We start from the raw sequence: 14,737 nt of genomic DNA on the forward strand, positions 1-14,737 counted from the left end.
GTTCTCAGTCCTGCTGTATCTTCATTCTACACAGATTGATATAATACATGAGAATGTGTTTGCTCATTACATGTCGGCTCCAAAATAAATGTGAGAGATCTTGTATTGTTATATTATCATGGAACTGAAACAACAGCTGGTGATCAATACCTGCATAAATTGACTCTTCAGTTCATGTTCCCAATGGTGAGCAGTTATGTTTTAATCAACCTGTTCAGACATATTCCGACACACCTCCAAGACTGGAAGGACTTCCTGGCCCCATGCTGAGACACAATCACTAGACCCCAACCAAAGGTGAATATGTTGCCATTAGTTTCGGCTTGGATGACCTCCCAAGTGTGCCTTTTTTTTAAGTTCACTCATAGGATGTGGACATCACTAGATGGGTAGTACTTATTGCCTATTCCTAGTTGCCCTTGAGAAGGTGGTGGTGAGCTGCCTCCTTGAACTGTCAGCATTCATGTTGAGGAAGGTGATTGTGGATTCAGGATTGTGATATTGCCAGTAAAGGAACAGCAACATAGTTTCAAGTCAGGATGGTGACTAGCTTGGAGAGGAACTTGCAGGTGGTGGTGTTCTCACGTATCTGTTACCCTTATCCTTCTAGATAGAAGGGTTTGGAAGGTGCTTAATAAGGATCTTTGTTGAATTTCTGCAGTGCATCTTGTGAATTGTCCGCATTGCTACTACTAAGATACTGAGGCGGAAGAAATGGATGTTTGTGGATGTGGTGTCAGTAAAGGAGCTGCTTTGTCTTTGAGACGTTAAGCTTCTTGAGTATTATTGGAGCTGCACCCATCCAGGCAAGTGAGGAGCATTAACTGGGAGAAAGTGAGGACTGCAGATGCTGGAAGTCAGAGTCAAAAAGTGTGGTGCTGAAAAAGCACAGCCAGTCAGGCACAATCCGAGGAGCAGGAGAGTCAAAGTTTTGAGCATTATTCCTGATGAAGAGCTTATGCTGGAAATGTCAACTCTCCTTTCCTCAGATGCTGCCTGACTGGCTGTGCTGTTCCAGCACCACTCTCTTTGACAAGTGAAGAGTGTTCCATGACATTCCTGACTTGTGTCTTGCAGATAGTGAACAGGATTTGTACTGAACTCAGCAGACTATGTTAACATAGCTGCAAAGGGGACTGGAAGCTTTGCTTGATTGACACCTTTGTTACCTTGTAAAACCCGTGAGAGTGCGTGAAGCCGGTAATAGCTTTTTGTCATTGATACTATGGAATGACTGTAACTGATTGAGAAAGCAAGCAGATAATGCATTGCAAAGCCCATGTAGAGTGGCTAGGACTCCTTCATGGTTCAGGACTTCTCTGAGAAGCCAGATGAACTACATCTCCTCACAGACTGGGCCCGACTCCATCAAAATTGCAGGGGTTGGTTAAAATGCCTACCCTTGCCAAAGAGCGAGCTACACAGGATTGCTAGCATAAGACTGGTGATCTGTACCATTAGATTGCACAAGTAAAATTGGCTGGAAATGGGAGTAGGGCAAGAATCTTGAAATTGTATCTTACCCACCTTTTTTTAAAGGCATCCCAACTCCTCACCAATCTCGGGATTTACATGCCATCTCTGGGTCTCAGCTAAAGGAATTTTAGTTAAGCTGCATCTAAATGGAAGTTATGGCAGTCCCAATGGCCAACCCCCTCCCTACGTACTGGTTGTGAAGAAGTAAGGGCATAACTGAAGGAGCTTATGAAGCCAAAGTTTTCAATATTCCTGTTATGTGCTGTAACTTAACCCAGCAAAGAAATGTTACAGGCAGCGAGACATCAGAGTTGCAACCATTTACACATCTGCAAGGAAGTAAAATAAAGCAGCTCCTCCATATCACTCAGTCAAATATTATATCCATAAAAACAGCGACTTTTCTCCCAGCCACTTAAAACTGCACCACTTCAAAAGAGCTTCAATCATACTACAATATCATCATCCCAACCTGCACTCACCCAGGATATGGTACAGATATAACACCTGAATGTTTCTTTTAAGTGGAAGTGCGTATATGTATTTTTCTGTTTTTCAACAGTATGCTTCCTTTAAAGTTTTTATTCAGGGGGAAGAACAAAGGGTGGATTGTTGCCATGTTCATCTTTAGGGATGTTGGTGTCAGTCTTTATTAGCGTGTGACCCTGAAAATAGGTCCAACACCATTTGGATTGACATATGGCTGCAAGTGTCTATCCTATATGTAACTATTCAGCAGATATGGACAAAACACTGTGGCAAGCTCAATTCTTTGCCTTGCTGTCAGTGTGGAATTTGCACATTCTCTCCATGTCTGCGTGGGTTTCCTCCAGGTGCACAGTCCAAAGATGTGCAGATTAGGTGGATTGGCAATGCTAAATTGCAGATAGTATCCAGGGAAGTGCAGGCTAGGTGGATTAGCCATAGGAAATGCAGGGTTACAGGGATAGAGTAAGGGGTGCATCCGGGTGGGATGCTGTTCAGTGGGTCAAATGGCCTGCTTCCATACTGAAGGGATTTTATGGTTTCTTTATCACTGTTGCGGTACAACGAAAGCCAGCTTCACCCACAAAGGTTTTTAATACATGGCTATGTCCTCCTGATTTCTATCCCATTACTGACCTTTTATCCATTCTACTCTATACCCACACATTGGTTTGTCTTTTAACTCCTTGCAAGGTTTCATGGTCCTCACCCTCAACACTGTTCAGCTCCCAAGTAAGCATACATATTCCACAATGGAGATTTATCCTTTATCCTCCAAAAATATTTGTTGTCAGATTTTCCAATACGATTCAATTCCAACCTTTTCCATAGTTTCATAACATGGTGTTGGGCATACAACCAGAAAGCCACCAAAATGTCTAATTTTCACCTTTTTTGAACATTATTATTTATATTATAATGACCCAGATGGAAAGAATACATTTGAAAAATGTGGTGCTGGAAAAACACAGTGGGCCAGGCAGCATCCGAGGAGCAGGAGAATCGATGTTTCGGGCATAAACCCTTCTTCAGGAATCCTGATTCATAGAACATAGAAAAATACAGCGCAGTACAGGCCCTTTGGCCCTCGATGTTGCACCGATCCAAGCCCACCTAACCTACACTAGCCCACTATCTTCCATATGCCTATCCAATGCCCGCTTAAATGCCCATAAAGAGGGAGAGTCCACCACTGCTACTGGCAGGGCATTCCATGAACTCACGACTCGCTGAGTAAAGAATTTACCCCTAACATCTGTCCTATACCTACCACCCCTTAATTTAAAGCTATGCCCCCTCGTAATAGCTGACTCCATACGTGGAAAAAGGTTCTCATGGTCAACCCTATCTAAACCCCTAATCATCTTGTACACCTCTATCAAGTCACCCCTAAACCTTCTTTTCTCCAATGAAAACAGCCCCAAGTGCCTCAGCCTTTCCTCATACGATCTTCCTACCATACCAGGCAACATCCTGGTAAACCTCCTCTGCACCCGTTCCTGTGCCTCCACATCCTTACTATAGTATGGCGACCAAAACTGCACACAATACTCCAGATGCGGCCGCACCAGAGTCTTATACAACTGCAACATGACCTCTGGACTCCGGAACTCAATTCCTCTACCAATAAAAGCCAGTACGCCATATGCCTTCTTCACCACACTATTTACCTGGGTGGCAACTTTCAGAGATCTGTGCACATGGACACCAAGATCCCTCTGCTCATCCACACTACCAAGTATCCGACCATTAGCCCAGTACCCCATCTTTTTGTTACTCTTACCAAAGTGAATCACCTCACACTTACCTACATTGAACTCCATTTGCCACCTTTCTGCCCAGCTCTGCAGCTTATCTATATCCCTCTGTAACCAGACACATCCTTCCTCACTGTCAACGACTCCACTGACTTTCGTATCATCCGCAAACTTGCTCACCCAACCTTCTAGCCCCTCCTCCAGGTCATTTATAAAAATGACAAACAGCAATGGTCCCAAAACTAGCGGAACACCGCTAGTAACTGCACTCCAAGATGAACCTTTACCATCATCTACTACCCTCTGTCTTATTCCAGCCAGCCAATTCCTAATCCAAACCTCCAACTCACCCTCAATGCCATACCTCCGTATTTTTTGCAGTAGCCTACCATGGGGAACCTTATCAAACGCCTTACTAAAATCCATATACACCACATCTACCGCTTTACCCTCGTCCACCTCCTTAGTCACCTTCTCAAAGAATTCAATAAAGTTTGTGAGGCACGACCTGCCCTTCACAAAACCATGCTGACTATCTTTGATCACATTATTCCTATCCAGATGTTCATAAATCCTATCCCTTACAATTCTCTCTAAGACTTTGCCCACAACAGAAGTGAGACTCACCGGCCTCTAGTTACTAGGGTTATCACTACTCCCCTTCTTGAACAAGGGAACCACATTTGCTATCCTCCAGTCTTCTGGCACTATTCCTGTAGACAACGAGGACATAAAAATCAAGGCCAATGGCTCTGCAATCTCCTCCCTTGCTTCCCAGAGAATCCTAGGATAAATGCAATCAGGCCCAGGGGGCTTATCTATTTTCACCCTTTCCAGAATTTCCAACACCTCTTCCCTACATACCTCAAAGCCGTCCATTCTAATTAATTGTGACTCAGTATTCACATCGGCAACAATGTCCTGTTCCTGAGTGAATACTGACGAAAAGTATTCATTCAGTGTCTCCCCAATCTCCTCAGCCTCCACACGCAACTTCCCACAACTATCCTTGACTGGACCTATTCCTATCCTAGTCATTCTTTTATTCCCGACATACCTATAGAAAGCCTTAGGGTTTTCCCTAATCCTACCAACTATGGACTTTTCATGTCCCCTCCTTGCTGCTCTTAGCTCTCTCTTCAGATCCTTCCTGGCTACCTTATAACTCTCAATCGCCCCAATTGAACCTTCACGCCTCATCTTTACTTAGGCCGCCCTCTTCCCTTTAACAAGGGATTCCAATTCCTTATTAAACCACGGCTCCCTCACACGACCCTTTCCTCCCTGCCTGACAAGTACATACTTATCAAGGATACTCAATAGTTGCTCCTTGAACAAGCTCCACATATCAATTGCGCCCTTCCCTTGAAGCCTACTTTTCCAAGCCACGCATCCTAAGTCGTGCCTCACCTTATCATTAATTTCCCTGCCCCCAGCTATAACTCTTGCCCTGCAGTGCACACTTATCCCTCTCCATCACTAGAGTAAAAGTCACCGAATTGTGGTCACTGTCCCCAAAGTGCTTACCTACCTCCAATTCTAACACTTGGCCTGGTTCTTTACCCAGAACCAAATCCGGTATGGCCTCACCTCTTGTTGGCCTGTCTACATATTGTGTCAGGAAACCCTCCTGCACACATTGCACAAACACCGACCCATCTAACGAACTCCAGCTTTAGCTTTCCCAGTCAATATCTGGAAAGTTAAAGTCCCCCATAACAACCACTCTATTACTTTCACTCTTCTCCTGAATCATCCTTGCAATCCTTTCTTCTACGTCTCTAGGACTATTAGGAGGCCTGTAGAAAACTCCTAACAGTGTGACATCACATTTCCTATTCCTAACCTCAGCCCAAACTACCTCAGATGGCGAGTCTTCATCCATCGTCCTTTCCACCGCTGTAATACTATCTTTGACAAGCAATGCCACACCTCCCCCTCTTTTACCTGATGCTTCCTGATGCTCCTGCTCCTCAGATGCTGCCTGACCGACTGTGTTTTTCCAGCACCACATTTTTCAATTCTGGTAAGATTCCTGAAGAAGGGCTTATGCCCGAAACATCGATTCTTCTGCTCCTCGGATGCTGCCTGGCCTGCTGTGTTTTTCCAGCACCACATTTTTCAATTCTGGTAAGATTCCTGAAGAAGGGCTTATGCCCGAAACATCGATTCTTCTGCTCCTCGGATGCTGCCTGGCCTGCTGTGTTTTTCCAGCACCACAGTTTTCAATTCTGGTAAGATTCCTGAAGAAGGGCTTATGCCCGAAACATCGATTCTTCTGCTCCTCGGATGCTGCCTGGCCTGCTGTGTTTTTCCAGCACCACATTTTTCAACTCTGGTAACTCCAGCATCTGTAGTCCTCACTTTCTCCAGGAAAAAATACATCGTTTTAATCCGGCCACTCGACAGGTCACAAGATGAATTTAATTGTTTTACCTAGTTCCCAATATGACCATCCATTTGATTTCTCTATATTGAACTTAAAATAAAAAAGCTTTAGATTAGATTACTTACAGTGTGGAAACAAGCCCTTCGGCCCAACAAGTTCACATCGACCCGCCGAAGAGCAATCATACCCCTACATTTACCCCTTCACCTAACACTACGGGCAATTTAGCATGGCTAATTCACCTGACCTTCACATCTTTGTGACGTGGGAGGAAACCGGAGCACCCGGAGGAAACCCACGTAGCCATGGGGAGAATGTGCAAACTCCACACAGTTAGTCGCCTGAGGTGGGAAATGAACCCGGGTCTCTGGCGCTGTGAGGCAGCAGTGCTAACCACTGTGCCACCATGCCGCAATATCATTGATTAATTATAAAATATGTTTCATAAGGATGCAGAATTGATTAATGCACATTGTTTGTAATATGAAATTATAACTATTTACCGATCTAAAATATTCCAACACAAGATGTAAAGGGGAAGGAGGGATTCCACTCTGCAGAGATTCAGGGGGAAAAAAACACACCTTTTGACCAGAAATGGTTAGTTCTTCGAGAGTAAACAATAGATAACGTATGAAGTGTCTAGGTGGCTGTTGACCTGACATTCTGATGCACACAAACACACAGACATGTCATGAGTCATGGCATTTGCTTCTATGTTCTTATTAGATTCAGCTTGCTCAGGAAACTCAGCATTGAGACATCTTCCAGTCTGTTTTCAAGAGGTCAGTGAGTTTTCACATAGAATTCACATCAATGGTGCTGCAGAAACAGGAGAGATAAGCCGAGCAGTCTATTACCCAGCAGACTTACCCAAATCTCTAGCTTCCTTCACAAACCTTTTCAAACAATGCAGCCATAAAAACCCAAGTAGCTGGACCTCCAGCAAACAAGTCCAATAGTTAGTGGTAACCCAGTGGTTTCCAAGGAATGTATTGTTTAAGAAAAGTTCCAAAAATCAATCCAGGTATCACTACTGAATGTGTTTTCCACAATCTTTCAAATTTTTCAAAAATATTAAAAGTGAAGCCTTCATAATGATATGTTCAAAATGGTTTTAATTTACTATGGCTTTCCCTTCTCTGTATTGTGCATACAGTTGATTTAGTGCACATCATTTTACATTATTTAGTATATCATTAGTTTAAAGTAAGTTATGAGTTTAATAGATTAGGTATGTAATGATGTATTTATAACTCATTCTTAGTCCACATTCAGTAGTGCAACATCAGTATTGCCCATCCCTGATTATCCTTGTTAATAGAATCTGTTCTTGAACTTTTGTAGTCTGTGGGGTGTAGTTACTCTCACCATACTGCTTGGTAAGGAGAAAAAGACTTTTGATTCACTGATGTGAAGATATATATTCAGGTCAAATTAGTGCGTGACTTGGAAGTGAACATGTACTTGCTGTCATTGTCATTCTAAATGGTGAAAGTCATAGGTTTAGAAGGTAGTGAAGAAGTGTTTGCGTCTTGTTACAGTGCATTCTATAGGTAGCACACATATAAGGAATGTTGAAGGCACTAATGTATGAATAAAATTTATTGCTTGCCTAATCTGTCGGATTGTTCTCTGACTTTGGCAGCAGATCCCAGTTGTTAGTGAGGAAAACCTTGCAGGGTTTCCTCATGATTGAAAGGTAGGCATATGACCCATCGAATTCATGGTGGTTTTCCTCAGAACCATGCAATCAGTTCTACTCTCCTGTTTGATCTCCATCAACCTGAAAGTTAGGGACATATGAGTTGGAATACACTATTCAATCTGATCAGGGCTGATTGGACACTTTATTGCCTTATTTCCTGCAAGTGCTCATTAAAATTCCTCTTTAAACAATTGCTTCCGAGTCCACTACTCTTGTGAGCACTGTGTTCCAGGCCATTACCACTTGTCATGTAAAATAGGTCTTTTTCACATTTCCCCTTCATCGTTTGTCCTTAAAACTATGTCCCTTTGTTCACATACCATTAGGCTAATGGGAAAAGGGTTTCCGTGTATACGTAACTTAAATTTACCATAATCTTGTACACCTCAGTCAAATTTGTCTCCTTCGCTGCAATTGCAGTAACCCCAGCCTTTCCAACCTAACTTTCTTAACTAAACCTCCCTTCCACATCCCCCACAATCCTTCCACCATGTCAGTAAATGTTCTTTGCTCCATCTCAAGGATCTTCACATCATTCCTCAAGCATGGTGAATCGAATTGGATGCAAAACTCAAGTTCGAGTCCAATCAGAGCTTTGTAGAACATCAGCATGAATTTGCTGCTTTTGTACTCAATGTCTCTAATTGTGAAGGAGAAGATCCCATATGCTTTCCTCACTGCTCTAAATGTATCTTACCTTTTACAAATATGTATGCACATGAGCCAACTGTTACTGAAGAACTGTGCCATTAAGTCTGTAATACCACTCCCCATCCCTTCGACTAAAATTCAATCATTTCACAATTTCTCTGCATTGAATTCTATCACTTAAACACCCATTCACTAGCCTATCTATGAGTCATTCCCATCTGTTTTGTACCGTCAGCAAATCTTAAAATTTTACTTTGTATTCCAAGATCCCTATAATTTATAGATAGCCTTTCTGCTGCTTATTCACTCATTTAGGACACCTCACCACCTTTCCTCCACCCCACCAACACTAACATTTTTGCCACCCACTTTCACCTCATTTAATCCCTTTCTGTTTCTCTAACTCCAGGTAATAACAACCCACAAAAGAACAGAAAGAGCCACGGTAGGCAGTGGGATGTCTGTGGGACATCCATCACCTCAGGGTTGCAAATACGGTTTCCAGTCTTAATTGGGAGATCCAGGGCTTAGATCTTTTTTCATTCTTGACAATTCTCATGAGCAATGTTTTTACTTACTTGCTTTTGATACTCAGTGTTATTCACAAGATACTGTGCACCTATAATCAATATCTTCTAGACCTTTACAGCTTTTATTTTGGGAATTTATCGGTTGGTAAATGCATTGTGATCTAAGTGGAAATGTAAGACCTAAAGTATATGGCATCACATGACTGAAACTACTAAATTTTGAGTGTTTTATTATTAGAAGATTGCTGTTAATTATATTAATGAAAACGTTTTCAAAATTAATGATCATGCATAGACATATTTATATTTGAATTCTACATATTGTGAATTATTAGTATTTATTTGATGATTGGATATGCAAATTGGCCAAATCTGCAAAGTAAACAGGTGTTTTTGTTAAATTTAGGTATTTATTATCTTAAAATAGTTTGGATTTTGATAAATTTGTACTTTCACTTTTTCTGAGTTAACGTAAATGTTTATAGCAAATTGTGATATTCAGTATTTAATGGAAGTTGAAATAAGTGCAGTGCAGTAGGAAAATATTAAATCTGTCAATGCAAAGAAGCATTAAATTTAATACTGGACATGTGGTTTGGAAATGAATGCCAAGATCATCAGTTTTGAGGGCTGGAGCTATTGCTGAGACTCTCTCTTCATATTCGTGCCCATGCTTGTTGCAAACCTCTCTGGTTTATAAAGAAATGTTATGTTCTGTTTAACATATTTTTTTATGTATTAGAAGAATCGATTGTTATTAAACAAATTAATTGTCAATTAATTACCCAATTGAAATTCCACTCCAATTCAACAATTATGTACACATGTAACAAGAATGAGAAATGCGGGATGCACTTTTGATACTTGCTTCTGTTTATTTCAGAAAAAAAAAAGTTAATAATGTGCAGTTGGTTGAGGACATAACAAACCCAAGTTTTGAAAGTCACTGCGTTCCACAGCATTTTTCATGAGCAACTTTGCCTAAGATGGAAGAAGATGTTGGTTAACATAGCTTCAATGGTCATTGTGTCCCAGCTGGAAGCCTGCACTTGACCAGATGGTGTTGTCCTGTTCCAACACCCTGTCCCAGCCCACAGCCTCTTTTCTGTAGCCCTAGTTAGTTTTTTCAAACGAATTTGATGACTTATAACCCAGTCTTTTCCAACACCAGTGTTATTTGTTAACCCAGTTGCTTTGTTCTGGGTTGTAATCACCATTACCAAACCTAGTTTCTGTTTATGTTGCCCTGTCTCTTCTTTTTAATTCTCATTTTATGTCAGTCCAAATGCATCAAAGATTCAAAGTGCCAAATCTAAGTCTGGAACAGCCCAACTGACTAGCAAATTGTCTGTAGGATTTGGGGATCATTTGTACCACTGTCCATGAGATAAAATTTACTATTGTTCTCTTCACTTTGTAGTTTAGAAAACAGCATCAGTTCTATTCTCCAGATGTCCATTTAAAAAAACCTTAAAAGCATGAGAAACTCAAAAAAACTTTTAAAATAAGATACAAAAGTCAATTGTCTCCTGTTCTCTCTTTGTTCTTAATTCTTGCTTTTTTTCCCAATTCTTTTTTTCTCTATTTCAGCAAGACAATAGCAATCAGAGTAATTGATGATGAGGAGTATGAAAAAAACAAGAACTTCTTCATTGAGATTGGGGAGCCACGCTTGGTGGAGATGAGTGAGAAGAAAGGTGGGGTACCTGCTCAGAGCTAAGGCCTTAATGCCATGCCTGAATGTCACAGGGATGCTCGGCACTATCAGATGCCCAGGACATAATTGCACACATTTAGATATGTGTAATAGGGTAAAAACATAAAAAGCCAACTTATTAATGGGTAATTGAACACAACTTGCAAATGTCTTGTAGACCTTCTGATGATAGTTTCAAAAATGCATATGTAACCTTTGATATGGTACACCATGTGTCCATTCAATAAAAAGTGTTACTTGAAAGACTTTAAAAATCATTACAAGTTTAAAACCTTATGTATTTTGGACTAAAAACCGCATAAAAGTTCAAAAAAGTAAAGTTCTTCTAAATGACAGATTAGCTCATTGAGTTTTAAAGCAGCACTAATAAGTTTATACCCTATTACATATCGCACTGTCTGAATGTGATGCAGGATCCCTCCCTTCATAACATCTCACTAACCATCACTTAGTTTACTTAAGCATGTGTGACTGTGATGGACAACTCCAATCCATTGTTTGCCTTTGTCTTATGTTCTTACAGGAAAACCATTACCATTAATATAGTTGACCGTGGGGAATATGAAAAGCAAGGCAGTTTCTTCATTGCACTTGGTGAACCTGTATGGATCAGAAGAGGAATGAAAGGTGTGAGAGTAACAAAAGACATTTTGAGAGTTGTTCTCTTCTCTGTTTGTGTCCTACTCTCACACTGACTTTCTCCTCTTACTTTACTATCTAAGTCCTTTATCATATCAGATGTTGGGTGTATCTTTCTGTGTTTATTTTCCCATGATGAATGTTGAACTGTCTTTGTGCTGCACAGATTCTGAGAGTCAGGTTGTCTATGTTTACACACAGTAGAACAAGCTAGTTCTGTTGAGGATATTTTCTTTTTCTGTGGTGTTCAAATAAAGATGAAAACCAATTGAAATGATCAGAAGAAAGTTTCTGAACAATCAATTCATTTTTTTGTTAAAAAGTGTATAAAAATATCAATCACTTTTAAGCGGGAGGCTTTTTAAGAAGATATGTTATGGTTATCCAAATCTTATTTATCGGGACTAGATTTTGACATTGCTAATATCTGCACATTTGTTCCCTGTAATAAATTAGTAGAATTTACACACTATCCTGCACAGAGTTGAAATAGTCATTTCACATATCACCCCAGTGCTATTGTCGTAAAAACATGTATTTTCTTTTCTTTTTGTAATCCTTTCATTGTTCTAACTTTAAGTTCCTTATTTTGTCTTTCTTTTCTTTTAAATATTTGTTCTCTTTACAGCATTGTTGTTGAATGAGCTGGGTAAGCTTCTTTAACTTCTTTGTTTCTGTTTGCTATGTACATTAGCTGTACCATGCTAGCTATCCATGTGATATAACATGTGTAGGAAGTTGCTTAGCTTACATTTACAGTATAATCTTTCAGTCTTTCTTTTCAACATTAGACCATAATACACTTTATTACTTTTTACAATAAAGCTTTCCATTCTGTCTGAATGAACAGATACACTGTGTCATGACATTTTGGGACATACACAACAAAAAAGACTCAGGTTTGAATCTTGGTTGTGCTGTTGTAGTGAGATTGTTAGTATTATTGGAATAACCAGTCTGAAACTGTGCAAGAGCTATGAGTTCAAGACTTGGCTAATCTGAACCTATACTGAGTAGCATAGCACTCGACAAGCTGACTTTATTTACAGCTGTTATTAGCATGTGAATCCCTCTTCCGCAATGCTTCTGTGTTCACAAACCTTCCAGATATTCAGGCAAGATAGTGGAAGGCTGCAAGTCAACTGTAACTCACATCAATTAAGTCACCATCTCTAAATAGTGGGAGGAATTCAGTGATAAAATAAATAAATGCATTAACTTTAAATGCATTTTGCTTGAATTGTGCTTTTCTCCAAGAATCTCTTGAAAGGATCAGCTTAGAACTGTAATTCAAAGGTTCTGACCTGGCCTTTTAATTGAAAATCTAGATTAATTTGTAATCTGCTGATGCCTGTTCAGCTCCTTGAGTCTAGACTAGTTTCTTCTCTCAGATTTTGTTTCTGCAGTGAATGCTAATCAGATTCCACATCTGTGTTCATGGCAGACAGTTTTACTTTCTGACCAGTTCCCTCAACCCACTGACCATCCCTGTGGATGTTACAGTGCCTATCAGAGATCAGGCTGTAACTGAGTATGAACCCTCATCTACCTCAATATACAAAGACCTAAAATGTTACTTTTAGCTTCTGCCACACTACTCATTGATTACTTACTGGTACAAAATCAGACAAAGCCATAACTTCTCCCATTTGACTTGGAACTTGGCATCAACCCTCTCACCCTGTCCAGTTCCAAAGCTTCCTTATTTAATCCCCCACAATATTGCCAACCTCTTTCTTTAATTCAGACTCTTTGCCACTGAAATTCTTACCCTGATTTAGTCACCTCTCGATTCGATTTCCCTGTCAGGTTCCTCAGTGATCTTAACTCATCATATTTCAGCAATCTCCTCCAGTCTTCAGTCTGCCTCAGTGACTGTCAGTTTCCTGTAATTTCTGTAAAGCACCCTTTGTCCCATATACGCCACCATTCCCTTGGCTGCCATCAGTAGGAAAGGTGTTGGTTGCTTTGCCTTTATCCTCTGGAACCCCCACCCCCCCTTTGAAAGTCACCTTTCCTCCTCTTCCTGAATTTTGAAAGTCTTCCATCAAACCCAACCAAGCTTTCAATCAAACCTCTCAACCTTTTCCTGTTACTTCCTTGGGAGCTCATGCCTCAATTCTTATCTTCTCTTCCTTGCTACACCCAGCCCCCACAGCCTTCACCCCTCCAAAAGCTCTAGTAAGGAATCTGAGAAGCTCAGGTTGAAGGTGCTACATAATGTAATTTGTTGCTAGAAGGATAACTGGAAGGCTATTAAACATTAATTATAATCCTTTGAAGATGTATTGATGACTTTATAGATTCCTATTCTCGTGCTGTGAAAAGAATATTGGGACAGCTTGGAGGAGCTGTTGGGTCAGCATTTTAATTACACTGTAATTCAGTGACAGAATTAAATCCAATTATATATCGATCTCATCTTGGTTGCCTTTTCCTTTCTCCATCTGGAATGTCAGGAATATTCCTCAGTGGGCACTTTTTTCTCAGAGTTTGAAATTGCCCCTTCACCTCCCGATCAGGGAAATGTTTGCACGATGATACAATGTCAGCAGAACAATGCAAATTATCTGCTAATATCCTAGACCCTTTATGATAATCAATTGAGTACTTACAACAATTATCATGAGGAGTGGAAACAAATAAAATATCATCAGAAGCCCTACTGTATGTAGCTTGGTCGTACACCTGGAGTGGATAGAGAAAGGGCTCATTGAGGATTCCATTCCCGGTAGAGAAACAAAAGTGGTGCTAAAATAAGGTCAATTTATAATTGGATGTATTTCTGCCACCAAATTACAATAGAAATTAATAGTGTTGCTCACCAGCTAAGGAATATAGTTAGAATTGTCTTTTAAAACTGTGCTAGGAAAATTCAATGAAAATTGTCTTCTGTAATAGAAGTATTATATTTTGAACAATAACAATATTTTTGATATTATTACTAATAGGACCCTTCACAAAGACAGGTATGACACTGTTTATTAGATGCTATTTCTTTAAATTCCAAATGTTAGTTTTTAAGTTAATGATATTTTTAAGTTATTGAATATACTTTCTTATTTCTCTTTTCGCTCTTTAATTTTGAAGCAAAATACTTCAGTGGTAAGAATTTTCTAAAATGAATTTCCAGTGCACCGTGTAATATTAGTTATTACCTAGTTACATATTAGATAAACATTGTAGCACTTTATAACACTCGGAATACTCAGGATTTTAATAATATCTTGAAACCTTGCACACTTTGCAGTCTAACATGAAAATAATAAAGACAAAATTTTTAATTATCATTTTATACAAATTAATCCAGAATTTGATACTAATAAGAGAATATGTTAATTTGTTGTTGTCAATGAGTTCTGAACAGGAAAATTATTTTATGCT

General features: G+C 39.9%; 1 protein-coding gene across 6 annotated transcripts in view; it reads left to right on the top strand.

The window, feature by feature from the left end:
• Window positions 1-14,737, top strand: part of slc8a1b (solute carrier family 8 member 1b) — a 302,343-nt gene that overhangs the window by 230,666 nt on the left and 56,940 nt on the right. For 3 of the 6 annotated variants that reach the window (XM_043687168.2, XM_043687164.2, XM_043687169.2), the window contains exons 3-6: window positions 10,588-10,694; window positions 11,982-12,002; window positions 14,305-14,322; window positions 14,444-14,458. In XM_043687168.2, coding sequence (XP_043543103.2) covers window positions 10,588-10,694; window positions 11,982-12,002; window positions 14,305-14,322; window positions 14,444-14,458 — 161 coding nt within the window. Of the gene's footprint in view, window positions 1-10,587; window positions 10,695-11,237; window positions 11,342-11,981; window positions 12,003-14,304; window positions 14,323-14,443; window positions 14,459-14,737 lie in introns of all 6 variants that reach the window. The other 3 variants (XM_043687165.2, XM_043687171.2, XM_043687170.2) reach the window with 3 other exon arrangements.

This window comes from Chiloscyllium plagiosum, unplaced genomic scaffold, assembly GCF_037043375.1.
Source record: "Chiloscyllium plagiosum isolate Xiang-an unplaced genomic scaffold, Cpla_swu_hap1 HiC_scaffold_3, whole genome shotgun sequence".
Lineage (NCBI taxonomy): Eukaryota > Metazoa > Chordata > Chondrichthyes > Orectolobiformes > Hemiscylliidae > Chiloscyllium > Chiloscyllium plagiosum.